The 14,084-nt window shown below is 38.2% G+C and overlaps 1 protein-coding gene across 4 annotated transcripts in view; it reads left to right on the forward strand.

The window, feature by feature from the left end:
- CATSPERE (catsper channel auxiliary subunit epsilon) overlaps window positions 1–14,084 on the forward strand; it is a 149,790-nt gene that overhangs the window by 23,351 nt on the left and 112,355 nt on the right. For 2 of the 4 annotated variants that reach the window (XM_047705399.1, XM_047705398.1), the window contains 2 exons: window positions 282–352; window positions 13,241–13,265. In XM_047705399.1, the coding sequence (XP_047561355.1) occupies window positions 282–352; window positions 13,241–13,265 (96 nt within the window). Of the gene's footprint in view, window positions 1–281; window positions 353–10,597; window positions 10,718–13,240; window positions 13,266–14,084 lie in introns of those variants that run through there. The other 2 variants (XM_047705400.1, XM_047705402.1) reach the window with 2 other exon arrangements.

Raw genomic sequence — 14,084 nt, forward strand, 5'->3', positions numbered from 1 at the left:
ATATATACATGTTTCATTATTTCACAAAGACAAATATAACAGAAACAATATGCTAAATTTGTCACTCATGATAGTAAATTCTTAATTACAGAGAGTAGCTAAGGAATAGAACTAGTATTATATGAATATTCATTAGTTCCATTCTGAAATTTGTTCATTATACTTCCTCTGATCTTAGATATTTAATTTAGTTCCTCTGTGACTCCTATGCCTGTATCCAAATGTGTATTTATTTTAAAGTTACATTTATATATCTTAGCTTATTTTCCATTTTCTTTCAGGATTCAGAAGAAGAACGCAATTTGTCTGTGGACAGTTCCCATATATGTTTCCTGTGGTATTTTAAAGTTATGTAAGTAATGTAATGTAATATTGAATACAAAGCTTTTTAAGAGTATTTAGCTTTGCGTGTCTGGATGCTCAGTCAGTTAAGCATCTGCCTTCCTCATGATCCTAGGGTCATGGGATTGAATGCCGAGTTGGGCTCCCTGCTCAACAGGGAGTCTGCTTCTCCCTCTGCCCCTCCCCCTGCTCGTGCTCTCTCTCTCTCTCTCTCTCAGTCTCTGTCTCAAATAAATAAAATATTTTTTTTAAAAGAGTGTTTAGCTTTAACTTTGAATTAACCACAAATGGATTATCTGCATTATTATTTTCATGTAAGCTTTTCATTCACCAATCAAGATATCCTCAAATAAGATGCCAAACTACTGTTGGGGAATAAACATGAAAAGTAACAGTAGAAACCACCATTTGAACATTACAATTCTAATGTTCAGACTTTATGTAAATTATTTCTTTCAATTTTCATAACAAACACACGACTGTAAGTATTACTATTGTTATTTTATAAATGAGGAAAAGTGAGCTTGGATAGGTCAAATAATTTGTATAAAAATATACAGCTACTAAAAGATAGCACTGGGATTTGACTCTGTTTTTTAGGCTACCGGGCTCTTCGATTTTCATTATATACATCCTGTTCCAAAAGGATGCTCTTTGTTTTGGATAGTTTCTCAAACCCATTTTAACATGAGAGTGAGTGAACATAACTAAAAAGGGAAAACTGGCACAAGGGAAGATAATTAACTGCATTACAAAATTGTTTGACAACTTAAAAGCATCCATGAATCCAAATATTTTTCACTGTCAAAGTCAAGGCAATATCTTGTATAGAACAATATCCTGTATAGAATACAAACAACTGTCTTATGTGTCCCGGCTCTCCAGAAGACTGTGATGTGTCTATTTCTTTTTGTCTACCCAACTTTCTTTCCTTTGGGAGAACCATCCCTCCCCTATCCTGTGATAAGTTAATTTCGTGTGATTTATATGGTACTAACTCCACACACTCACGTTTCCGGGGCCACAGTGATTCGGTGAGGATTGACACATGACCCAGGCAGAATCAGTCAGGATACTCATGTCTTCAAGAAAGCATAGTTGTTGCTGATGGTTGTCTTGGTTCACATGGTCCCTTAAAGTCAGATAGCTCTGCAGTTTCTATGTACTTTTTGGATCCACATCCTGATAACTAGATTTTAACAGGCTGGTCCAGGGGTACACAGTTAGCCATTCCTCTCCGAATTACTTCCACCTTCCCTGAGTCTTACCAAGAAGCAAGGGCTAGGTCTCTGCTATTCCAGAAACTGGCAGACTTCTGTCCTTGTTGTGGGTTTCAGAAATGCCAATTACCAGCTTTCTCCTATGGATTTTGAAACAACTGGGATATAGACAATGGAAAATGTGGAGATAAAAATTCCTGGTACAGCTGAACTGGAGAATAGAACCTGCTTTTCTGGCCAAATGGGCTATTTTCTGCTTCCCCCAGGTAGGGACCATGGGGACCATCAGAAAAGAGAATCTGCCAAAAAAACAAAACAAAACAAAACAAAAAAACATTTATAGCCAGTTTCCCACATCTCCAGTCTCACACATACTGAGCCCCAAGAGCTGGTGAAAGAGATAGGCCTCCAGATTACCCTGATCTGGTTATGGATTGTGAAAGCAAAATCCAAAGCCAAGAAGAGAGAACTCAGTGGGAGCTAAGTGTTTTCCTATTACATAGGTGGTAGAAATGTTCATAGTCTGTCGCCTGTAAAAATACCATTTAAAGAATAAAATGAAACTAGTACCCAGGTAGTCATCACACAAGTCAAGAAATAGAACATGATGGGAACCCTAAAATCTGTTACTTAGAAATGCAGAGGGGCACCTGGGTGGCATAGTGGGTTAAAGCCTCTGCCTTTGGCTCGGGTCATGATCCCAGGGTCCTGGGATCGAGCCCCATCAGGCTCTCTGCTCAGCAGGGAGCCTGCTTCCTCCTCTCTCTCTGTCTGCCTCTCTGACTACTTGTGATCTCTGTCTGTCAAATAAATAAATAAAATCTTAAAAAAAAAAAAAGAAAGAAAGAAATGCAGAATCTGGGGATTCATTCCCAAGCTCCTAAATCATTATGTGCATTTTAACAAGATCCTATAGACATTGTATGTACATTACTGCTTAGGACGTACCACTCTAATGCACATAAATGAAACTTTCTCTAGGATATAGACCTACAGGTAGAACTGACTAAAAGTAGGATATTCATTCGCTCAGCTTTACTAGTTAGTGCCCAATTTCTTTTTGAAAAGATAGTTCTAATCTACCCTCCACCAGCTGTGGATAGAAGTTGCCATTGTGCCATTTTCTCACCAACTCTTAATAAAATCTGACTTTTAATTTGTCAGTCTGGTAGGTGTGAAATTATGCCATTGTGCTTTTTTGCATTTCCCTGATAACTATCGAGCATATTTTCAGTTATTCATGAGGAATTTTTCTTCCCTTTCTGTTAAATGAACATTTTTACCCAATTTGAGTTATTTTTATGTTTCATAATAATTTATAAGATTTCATTGCATTTTAATTACTAGGACATTATCTATACATTTCAACATGTATCTTGAAAGAATTTTATCCTAGTTTATGCAACTTTTCACTTCTTATGACTCTACTGATAACTAATATCCTTCCTGTTGTAGAATTTATCAACTCTTAACCTTAATGTGTTTGTGAATTTTTAAATCATTTAAGAAATCTTTACCTCCCAAGTTTGTAAAAATAGACTTCTACGTTGTTTTCTGAAAGTTCTTAATCCATCTGGAATTAGTTTTTTGCATATGCTTTGAAATAGGGATCCAATTTTATGTTTTTGTCATGAATAATTGATTCTACCAGACCCAGTTATTGAATAAGGTATTTACCAGTAATGCCTACTTTGTCATAGATCAGTTTTCTATGAATGCAGGTTTCTTCCCAGCTGGCTATGCTACTTAAATCAATACTACATTATCTTTATTACTATGGTTTCATTTGCAAATCTTGATAAGAGGCAGTGCGAGTACCGGACTCTGAACCTAACACTTGACCTTCTTCAGGCATCTCTTAGCTATGTACTGGGCCCATTTTAACTGCCTGTGAATTTTTAGAATTGGTTTGTCAAATTCCACAAAAACTTTAGTAGGGATTTTTATAATTTGTCTAAATATTTTAATCAATTTGAAGAGTCTTTCAACTCAAGAATAATATATAACTTCCATTTATTTAGGTCTTTTTACATGTCTGCTAATAAAATTTTATAGTTTTTCATGTAAGTGCCTGGACATCTTTATTAGACTTATTCCAAGATGCTTTATAATTTTGTTGCTATTATACTCAATTTTTTATTTAAAGTTGCATTTTCTAACCAGACCTACCTGTTGTATAGAACACAACTTACTTTTGAATATTAATTTTTGTATTCCACAGCCTTGCTAAATTCTTATATTAATTCTAATAATTTATTTATATATTCTCTTAGAATTTTTACAAATCACATCACCTGCAAATAATGGTGGTTTTGTTTATCCCTTTCCAATAACTATGCTTTTTCTTTCTTTCTTCTTAAAAATATTCTATTTATTTATTTGACAGAGAGAGACAAAGCAAGAGAGGGAACACAGGAGGGGGAGTGGGAGAGGGAGAAACAGGGTTCCCATTGAGCAGGGAGACTGATGCGGGGCTCAATCCTAGGACCCTGGAATCAAGACCTGAGCTGAAGGCTGACGCCTAATGACTGAGGCACCCAAGTGCCCCTGATTTTTGTTATTTCTATTTTTCTGCTAACTTTGGGCTGTTTGTTCTAACCATTCTGACAGATGTGAGGCAATATCTCATTGTGGTTTTGATTTGCATTTCCCTGATGATTAATGGTTTTGGACATCTTTTCATGTCTCCATTGGCCATCCATATGTCTTCTTTGGAAATATATCTATTTGGGTCCTCTGCTCATTTTTTAATGGGATTATTTGGATTTTTATGGTGTTGAGTTGTTTAATATTTTGGATATTACTGTTTGTATTGCTTTGTATATTTTGGTTATTACTGTTACTGAACATATCATTTGCAGATATCTTCTATTATTCAGTAGGCTGCCTTCTTATTTTGTTGATGGTTTCCTTTGCTGTGTCAAAGCTTTTTACTTTGATGTAATCTCAATAGTTTTATTTTCGCTTTTGTTTCCCTCAACTAAGGAGATATATCTATGAAAATGTTTTACTGCTGATAAGAAAGAAATTACTACCTGTGTTTTCTTTTAGGAGTTTTATAGTTTCAAGTCTCACATTTAGGTCTTTAATCCATTTTGAGTTTATTTTTGTGCATGGTATAAGAAAGTGGTCCAGTTTCATTCCTTTACCTGTAGCTGTCCGGTTTTCCCAGCACTATTTGTTGAAGAGATTATCCTTTCTGCATTGTATATTTTAGCATCCTAAAATAAATATGAAATATTTATTCTCCAAAATAATTGACCATAAAAGCATGGGTTTATTTCTAGGCTGTCTGTTCTGTTCTATTGCTCTGTGTGTCTATTTTTGTGCCAGTACCATACTGTATTGATTACTACAGCTTTGTAGTATATCTTGAAATCTAGAATTGTGATACCTCCAGCTTAGCTCTTCTATCTCAAGATTGCTTTGCATATTTGGAGTCTTTTGTGGTTCCACACAAATTTTAGGATTGTTTGTTCTAGTTCTGTGGAAAACATTGTTGGTATTTTGATGGTGATTCCACTAAATCTGTAGATTGCTTTGGGTAGTGTAGACATTTTAACAATATTGGTTCTCCCAATCCATGAATATGGACTACCTTTCCATGTATTTGTGTCCTCTTCAATCTCTTTCAATAGTGTTTTACAGTTTTCAGAGCATAGGTCTTTCCCCTCCTTGGTTAAGTTTATTCCTAGATATTTTATTATTTTTGGTTGTAATTATAAATGGGATTATTTTCTTAATTTTTCTTTCTGCTGTCTCATTATTATTGTTTAGAAATGCAACATATTTCTGTATATTTTGTATCCTGAAACTTTACTGAATTCATTTATCAGGTCTAGTACTTTTTGGTGGAGTCTTTAGGGTTTACTATATGTAGTGTCATATCATCTGGAAATATTGACAGTTTTACTTCTTCTTTGCTGATTTGTATGCCTTTGATCTCTTTTTCTTGTCTGATTGTTGTGCCCAGGACTTCTAGTACTCTGTTGAATAAAAGCAATGAGAGTGGACATCCTTGTCTTGTTCCTGACCTTGGAGGGAAAGCTTTCAGTTTTTCACCATTGAGTATGACATTAGCTATGGGTTTGTCATAAATGGCCTTTATTATGCTGAGGTATGTTCCCTCTAAATCTACTTTGTTGAGAGTTTTTATCATAAATGAATGTTATGCTTTGTCAAATGCTTTTTCTGCATCAGTTGAGATGATGATATGGTTTTTATCATTTCTCTTGTTAATGTGATATGTAATGTTGATTGATTTGTGAATACTGAACCACCCTTGCATCCCAGGATAAATTCTACTTGATCATGGTGACTAATTTTTTAAATGTATTATTGGATTTGTTAGTTGAGAATTTTTAAATCTGTGAGCAGAGATATTGGCCTGTAGTTCTCTTTTGTCTTTATCTGCTTTGGTATCAGGGCAGTGCTGGCCTCGAATACATTTGGACACTTTTCTTCCTTTACTATTTTTTGGAATAGTTTGAGAAAAATAGCTATTACTTCTTTAAATGTTTGGTAGAATTTACCGTGAGGTACCGTGAATTTACTGTGAAGCTATCTGTCCTGGACTTTTGTCTTTTGGGAGTTTTTTTGATTATAGATTCAATTTCAGTGTAGTAATTGGTATGTTGAAATTGTCTATTTCTTCTTGATTCAGTTTTGGAAAGGTTATGTTTTTAGGAATTTATCCATTCTAGGTTGTCCAATTTGTTGGCATATAATTTTTCCTAATATTCTCTTATAATTCTTTGTATTTCTTTGATACTGGTTGTTAATTCTCTTCCTATATTTCTGATTTTCAGTTCTCTCTCTCTCCTTCTCTCTCCCTCCATGTATGTGTGTGTGTCTGTCTCTTCTTTTGACGACTCCAGCTAAAGGCTTATCAATTTGGCTGATCTGTTCAAAGAACCAGCTCCTGGTTTTATTGATCTATTCTATTGGTTTTTTAGTCTTGATTTTATTTATTCCTGCTCTAATCTTAATATTTTCTTTCTTTTACTGGCTTTGTGCTTTGTATTTCTTTTTCTAGGTCCTTTAGGTGTAAGGTTAGCATGTTTATTCGGCATCTTATTTTTTTGAGTTAGGTCTGTTAGAACAGATTTTGCTTCATCCCAAAGATTTTGGACCGTTGTATTTTCATTTTTATTTGTCTCCTTATATTTTTTAATTTCCTCTTTGATTTCTTTATTGAAACATTTATTGTTCAGTAGTATATTATTTAGCTTCCATGTATTTGTGTCCTTTCTGGATTTTTTTCTTGTGATTCATTTCTAGTTTCATACATACCACTGTGATCAGGAGAAATGCATGATATGATTTCAGTCTTTTTTAATTTATTGGGACTTGATTTGCTGTCTAACATGTGATCTATTTTGTAAAATGTGCGATAGGCTCTTGAAAAGAATGGGTATTCTGCTGTTTTGGAATGGAATGTTCTGAACATCTGTTAGATCCATCTGGTTTAATGTGTCATTCAAAGCCACTGTTTTCTTGTTGCTTTTCTGTCTCTGTGATCTACCCATGGATGTAAGTGAGGTATCAAGGTCTCCTTCTGTCCCTGTGTTACTGTCAGTTTCTTCCTTTATGTCTGTTAATAGTTGCTTTCTGTACTTAGGTCCTCTCATATTGGGTGCATAAATATTAACAATTGTTATGTCCTCTTTTTGCATTGTATCCTCTATCATGATGCCATGTCCTTCTTTCTCTCTTGTTAGTCTTTGTATTTTCTTTTTTAAGATTTTACTTATTTATTTGACACAAAGAAAGAGATTGAGCAAGTACAAACAGCGGGAGCAGCAGGCAGAGGGAGAGGGAGAAGCAAACTCCCTGCCAAGCAGAGACCCCAACTCGGGGATCGATCCCAGGACACTGGGATCGTGGCATGAGCCAAAGGGAGACACTTAACTGACTGAGCCACCCAGGCACCCCTTGTTAGTCTTTGTTTTAAAGTCTATTTTGTTTGATGTAAGTACTGCCACCTCAGCTTTCTTTTTCCATTTGCATGATAAATGTTTTTCCATCCCTTCACTTTCAGTCTGCATGTGTCTATACGTCTAAAGTGAGTCTACTGTAGGCAGCATACAGATGCATCTTACCTTTTTATCTTTTCAGTCCCCCTATGTCTTTTGACACCAATGATTGGAGCACTTTTTTTTTTTAATATTTAAAGTAACTATTGATAGGTGTGTACTTACTGCCAACTTGTTACTTATTTTATGGTAGTTTTTGTAGTTCCTCTTGGTTCCTTCCTTTTTCTTCTGCTCAATCCCCCTGTTGTTTGATGGCTTTCCTTAGCAATGTGCTTGGATCCCATTCTCTTCATTTATTGTGTGTCTATTAAAGGTTTTTGATTTGTGGTTGCCACCATTAGGTTCGCCATTACCAGGCACTTCAGGGATATCTCCTGTGTGGGTCGTGTGTGCCCTACTGTTGTGGCTGAGCCACATTTGCCTTCAGTCCAGTCAGCTGCATTGGCCCACTTTTGCCTTTTGTGGGTGTACCCAGCAGGACTTAGGCCCTATGCTATCCCTTGTCCCTTAGGACCAATCTGGAGCCACTGTGGGCTTGCGGTTTGGTAGTTTCAGAAGTCAGAGTGGATGTCTGCCCTCAGCTGTGGTCTCACCAACCTACAGGACACCCACCCTGCCTTGTCCCGAGAGGCCTTCGTTGGTGGGTGGATCTGGCAGTTAGACCAGCTGCCTGCCTCCTTTCCATTTGCTAGGGCTGCTCCCTCACCAGCCTGCAGGGTGCTCTCCCTGCCTGTCCCCTGGCAGGCTCTTGTTGGTGGGTGAACTTGACAATGAGACTCAAAGTTTGCCCCCAGTCTTTTTGCGGGTGCTGTAGTCACACTGAACTGCAGGGCTCTCTTCCTGTGCTGCCCCTGAGAGTGTTTTGTTGGTAAGTGGAGGCACAGTCAGAATGGATGCCTTCCCCCAGTACGTGTGCTGGCGATGCAGTGATGGTGACCGGTAGGGCACTCATTCTACACTGCCAACTTCAAGGTTCAGCTGGGACTATGGGAACGTGTGTGTGTGGGCGGGGAGTTAATCTTCCTCTCTCCCCAAGAGTGGAGTCACTTTGGAAAGCCACTTGTCCCTGCCAAGACTGCTTTTGCAAGGTTTGTTGGGGCAGGAGCCACTTTGAAGGGACGCCAAGTGGGGTGGGTGGAATGGGGTGGAGACTCGGAAGAGCATGGAGACAGAGCACGCAGTGTTAGCAACATATGTGGATTGTGTTCGGTGGTGCAGTGGTGGGGGGGGGGCGGGGAAATGGTGCCTACCAGCTCTTTTGTTCTTGGAGAAGTCTCCTGAAGATCCTCCCTGCCCCTCCAGCACACATTCGGAGGTTAGTAAATAAATCTACCATATACCTCAGGCCCTTTCCAAATTGCTGCTTCTAGGTTGTATCGTGGCTGGGTTATTTATTATGCTGGCTCTTTAAGGGTGGGGATTCCCTTTCCTATTGCCCTCTGGCTCTCCTGGAGCTAAGCCCCCTGATTTTTATAATATTCAGAGGTAAGCCCTACTGATTATAAAAATTCATGAAATTGAGCCCACTGTTTTTTAGAGCCAAATGTCATGGGTCCTCGTCTTCCCAGTTTGGGTGCCCCATACCTGGGGTGTAGAGTAGGATGCTCTTGCTTCTCCATGCTTGTGGTCCCTCCTGTTTGTGGTTAATCTCTCCAAAGTGTTTGGCTCCCAGCTACGTTTCTTCCCCTCCTACCCTTTCGATGTGGCCTCCCCTCTGTGATTAACTGTGGAATATATGTTCTGCCAGTCTTTTCTATGTTAGTTGCACTCATGTGGCTGTTATCGCAGTGTATCTGTGGGATGTAGTGAGCTCGGGATCCTCTGACTCTGCCGTCTTCCCAGAACTCTATATCTCTTTATGTTGTGTATCCGTTATCAGATTATTGTAGCTAGAACTATTTTTGATAATTTTATCCTTTAACCTTTGTAGTAACGGTAAGTGACTAACACACCACCTTGTTAAGATTTTAACTTATTCCGAATCTCACTATATACTTACCTTTAGTAGTGTGTTATATATTTTCATAGTTTCTTTTTACTTCTTAGAGGTCTTTTATTTCAGCTTGAAGAACTCCTTTCAGTATTTCTTATAAGGCAAGTCTAGTGGTGATAAACCCCCTCAACTTTTATTTGTTTGGGAAAGTCTTTATTTTGCCTTCATTTCTGAAGGGCAGATTCACTGGGCAAGTGTTTTGGGTTAGCAGTTTTTCCTTTTAGCACTTTGAATATATCATCTCCTACTTTCCTGACACATAAAGTTTCTGCTGAGAAATGCACTATTCAGCTAAGCGGCATTCCTTTGTATGAGAGGATTTTGTTTTTTCTCCTGATCCTTTAAATTCTGTTTTTGTCTTTGGTTTTAGACAGTTTTATTATAATGGTTGTGGAGACCAAAATTTTAGATTAAAATTTTGGGGTGACAGCCTTATGAACTTGAATATCCAATCTTTTCCTACTTTTGGGAAGTTGTCAGCCATTTTATCTTTAGGTTTCTTCTCTTCCTTTCTGAGACCCCAGTGATGCATAGATTGTCTCTTAATGGTACCCCATAAGTCTCACAGGCTTTGGTCATTCATTTTTATTATTATTATTATTATTATTATTATTTTATTTTCTGAACTGGGTTATTGCAAATAATCTGCCTTTGAGTTCACCGATTCTTTCTTCTGTTTGGTCCAGTCTACTGCTGGGGCTCTCTTGTAAATCCTTCAGTGTAGTCAGTGTATTCCTTAGATCCAAAATTTCTGGGTTTGGTTTTGTTTGGTTTTGTTTTGTTTTATGTTTTCTATTTTTGAACTTCTCATTTTGTTCTTCTACTGTTTTTCTGATTCCATTAAATTGTTGATCTTTGTTCTCTTGTACCTCTCTGGACATCTTTAGACCTGTTATTTTTAATTCCTTTTTAGGGTACTTATATCCATTTTGGGGATCCATTACTGGAATTTACTGTGTTCCTTTGGTGGTGTCAGGATAACCTGATTTTTGATGTTCCCTTTAGCCTTACATAAGTATCTGCATATTTGAAGAAGCAGTCACCTCTTCCAAACTTTGGGAGACTGATTTTGCTAAGGAAAACCTTCACCCCGGGATAGAGCATATTATGACCCCAGGTCTCATGAGGTAAGGCACGACAGGGGCATGCGGCATCTTTGGGTTCTGGGAGACATGATGTCTCATTAGCTCAGACCGGTGGGGTCCATAGCATCAGCAGCTGTGTGGTAGTTAGTGAGTGCGGTGTAGTCTCCATAGTCACTGCAAGAGCTGGTAGGATTTTTAGCAGCAACTCCAGCTCCAGGGACTAGGGGCCAGAGCAGGAAGTGCTAGTGGCCCAAGCCAGTGGTGTGCACATACTCAGATGTGGGGGCCTGCTGTAGTTTTTTTGCGTACTGGCAGGGGTCAGTTTCAGACATGCACATCGTGTTGAGGGCAAGGGCCAGGTGAATGCAGGCACGCTAGCAGCTGTAGGAGCCCTGACCATCCATGTGCTCTCCCGTGGCTGTGGTGTCTCACCATAGATGCTGGCACAGTAGTGGAGGCCAGTGAGAGGAGACAGGGCCAGGTCTGGGCTCACAAACAGCATTGAGAGCCTTGACCATCGGGATGCATTCCAACAGCTGCAGGGCTTACCACAGACACGCTCACAGTAGCAGAACAAGTAATGGAAGTCAGGCTGGGGGGCCTATAGGTGCACATTTGGAGAAGCTAGCCCCAGGCACCCACAAGGGGTGGGGTTCGAGGCTGCCTCTTGCACAGCTGCAGAGGCAGGGGCTAGCTGCCTGTGTGGATCCCATTCTCTGGCACGGGTGAGGGGAAGGGAATGGGAAGGGACACAAGCAGCTGGGGTCTGCAAATGCAAAAACCTGTGGGTTAAAAGCCAGTGAAATCCACAGGGGTCCATGGTGGCTGTACTGATCACTGGTTTCTTCTGTGGGGAAAGTTGCCAGGTCCTCTGTAAAGAGCCAGTCACCGGGAACCCTGGTCACTGATACTGGGTGGCCCCTGCCCTTCTTCCTAGTTCCTAGTCATCTCTATACATCTCAGCTCTGTTAGTCCCTGGGTGGGTGAAACCAAAGCAGGTCCTTCATGCAATACCCAGAAAGACTAGAGAAGCTGGTCCCTCTTCCTTTCCTGGGGAGGGGAACTCTCTGGCCAGTGAGTTACCTCTTGGAACTGAGCAGTGTCAGGTTGGTGGATGGGGGGATAGGGACAAAATGAAGCTTTCTTTCTTTTTTTTTGCAGTTGTTCTCAGGTTTTTGTTCCACTATGTTGAAGTTTCTTAAGTTGACTATTAAGCACTCCAGAACTGTTTGTAGATAGCTGTCTAATTCTTGATTTTGTGGGGGACAGAGGCTGGCTTCTCCTACTGCACCATCTTGGTGACATCAGCTTCTCCTATTTCTATAATGATCCTTTCCCAGTTTCTTTCTTTGGCTTTTTATAATCTCTCCTTACCTTAAATGTCAGCACCACTCAGGTTTCTTTCCTTGGCCCCTTCTCACTTTACACTTAAGTGTGTGCACCAACTCAAGAAAGCCAAGCAAATGATAAAAGATCCAACAGAAAGTTGCTTATCTTCCATGGGAATCAGGTTATTACTTTAACGTCAGTTGATACTGTCACTCTACAAGGTTACTTTTACTTTTACAATAATAATTTAGTCTTAATATGAAATAAGGCCTTTCTCATATCAGTACACTTATCCTTTTACCTTTAAATATTCCTTTACAGATAGACAGGTAACTCAGTGATACACTTCTGTTCTTACTTCCTGCACCTCTGACAAGTAGCATAACACAGGGCAGACATACCAGCCCTGGAGCTATGGAGCTTTTTGATCAACTTAATACCTTGTGAACTCAGCACATTTGCCTTTGTAGATTTATAATACTTATTTTCATTTTTTTCTAAAATCAGATTGAACATATGAAATATTGTTTTCTTTATATGGTCTCAGACACTCACCTCATCCATATTTACTGATTCCCAAAATATCTTCATTTGTTTTATATATAATAATGTCCTGGGCACTGTGCATCAATTAGCCAATAAAAGGACATAGTCCTGAAGCATTGACTTCTAGAGATTATATGATTAAAAAAATAGATATCTTTAAATGAAAAAAAAAATCACCTTCTAAAAAACATGTAACTTAACATACAAATCAATGTCCCTTTCAGAAAATTTATAGTGCAAGGCTGATTAATAAAGGATTTGCATTGCTAATTAATGAATTTGTATTTGGCATAAGTTACAGCATGTAAACACTATAGGTTTTTTTTTTTAATTTCTTTTCAGCGTAACAGAATTCATTGTTTTTGCAACACTACAGGTTTTCGTAGGCAAAATGATCATGTCACATTTTTAAAGATTTATACTCATGCGACTTTGGCTATATGAACTCGTAGTATTGTTAAGACAGCATGCAGATTCAAGCCTCTCAGCCCTTTGACATGTGAGAACCAATAGTTATGTATAATTATAGATATATGTAGCTTTTTAAACATTTAATATTTAATTGTTTATCTGTAATAGAATGTAAGGAAGATATGAAGGACTTAGAAACATGTATATTGAAATTGGAATATTCAAACTAATATTTAGTGTGCTGTTTACTAAAATATGATTCCTCTTTTTCCCCAACAGAAATTTCTTCCACAATTTAACCCAGGTAAAACATTTTTAAAAAATTTTATATATCCTTCATATATCACTACTATATTATTTCCTTCTAATCATTCATGTTTCCCACAAGGAGAATTTTCCAAACTAATTTTCAACAGAAGAAGCTTAGAGTGCAGTGATACTTCAGATATGGTTTGAGGACCCCTAGAGCTCCACAGACCTTTTCAGGAGATCCATGAGGTCTACCCTTTTCCACCTACATATCTGTGTGAGGATAGATTTTCTCCATATGCTTCCACCAAAACAACATACACCAACAGCTTGAATTGGGAACACAGATGATAATTCAGCTGTCTTCTGTTAAATATAAAAACATTTTTCTAATTTTTTTGTTTTGTAAAATAGTTATTTTTCATAAAAATATATATCATGTTAACATTTATGGGTTTATTTTGGCTTTTAAAATAAGTACCTTCCAATCTTCTCAGTTTTAATTTGTACCTGGTAACATGGTAAATACTGATAGATCTAACCCACATAAAACAAAAGCTCTGTGAGACTCTCAATAATTTTTAAGGCTATGAAAGGGTCTTGAGATCGAAAAGTTATAATATCTGATCTGGAGACTCTTACCCATAGGAAACAAACTGAGGGTTGTTGGAAGGGAGGTGGGTAGGAGGATGGGGTAATTGCATGATGGGCATTAAGAATGTGATGTGGGTATGATGAGGGTGATGTGATGAGCACTAAGTGTTATACACAACTGATTAATTATTAAACTCTACATATGAAACTAATGATGTACTCTATGTTGGCTAATTGAATTTAAATTTTAAAAAATCTGGTCCAAGGGTGGAAGCTGGCA

The sequence above is a fragment of the Lutra lutra genome, chromosome 15 (assembly GCF_902655055.1).
Source record: "Lutra lutra chromosome 15, mLutLut1.2, whole genome shotgun sequence".
Lineage (NCBI taxonomy): Eukaryota > Metazoa > Chordata > Mammalia > Carnivora > Mustelidae > Lutra > Lutra lutra.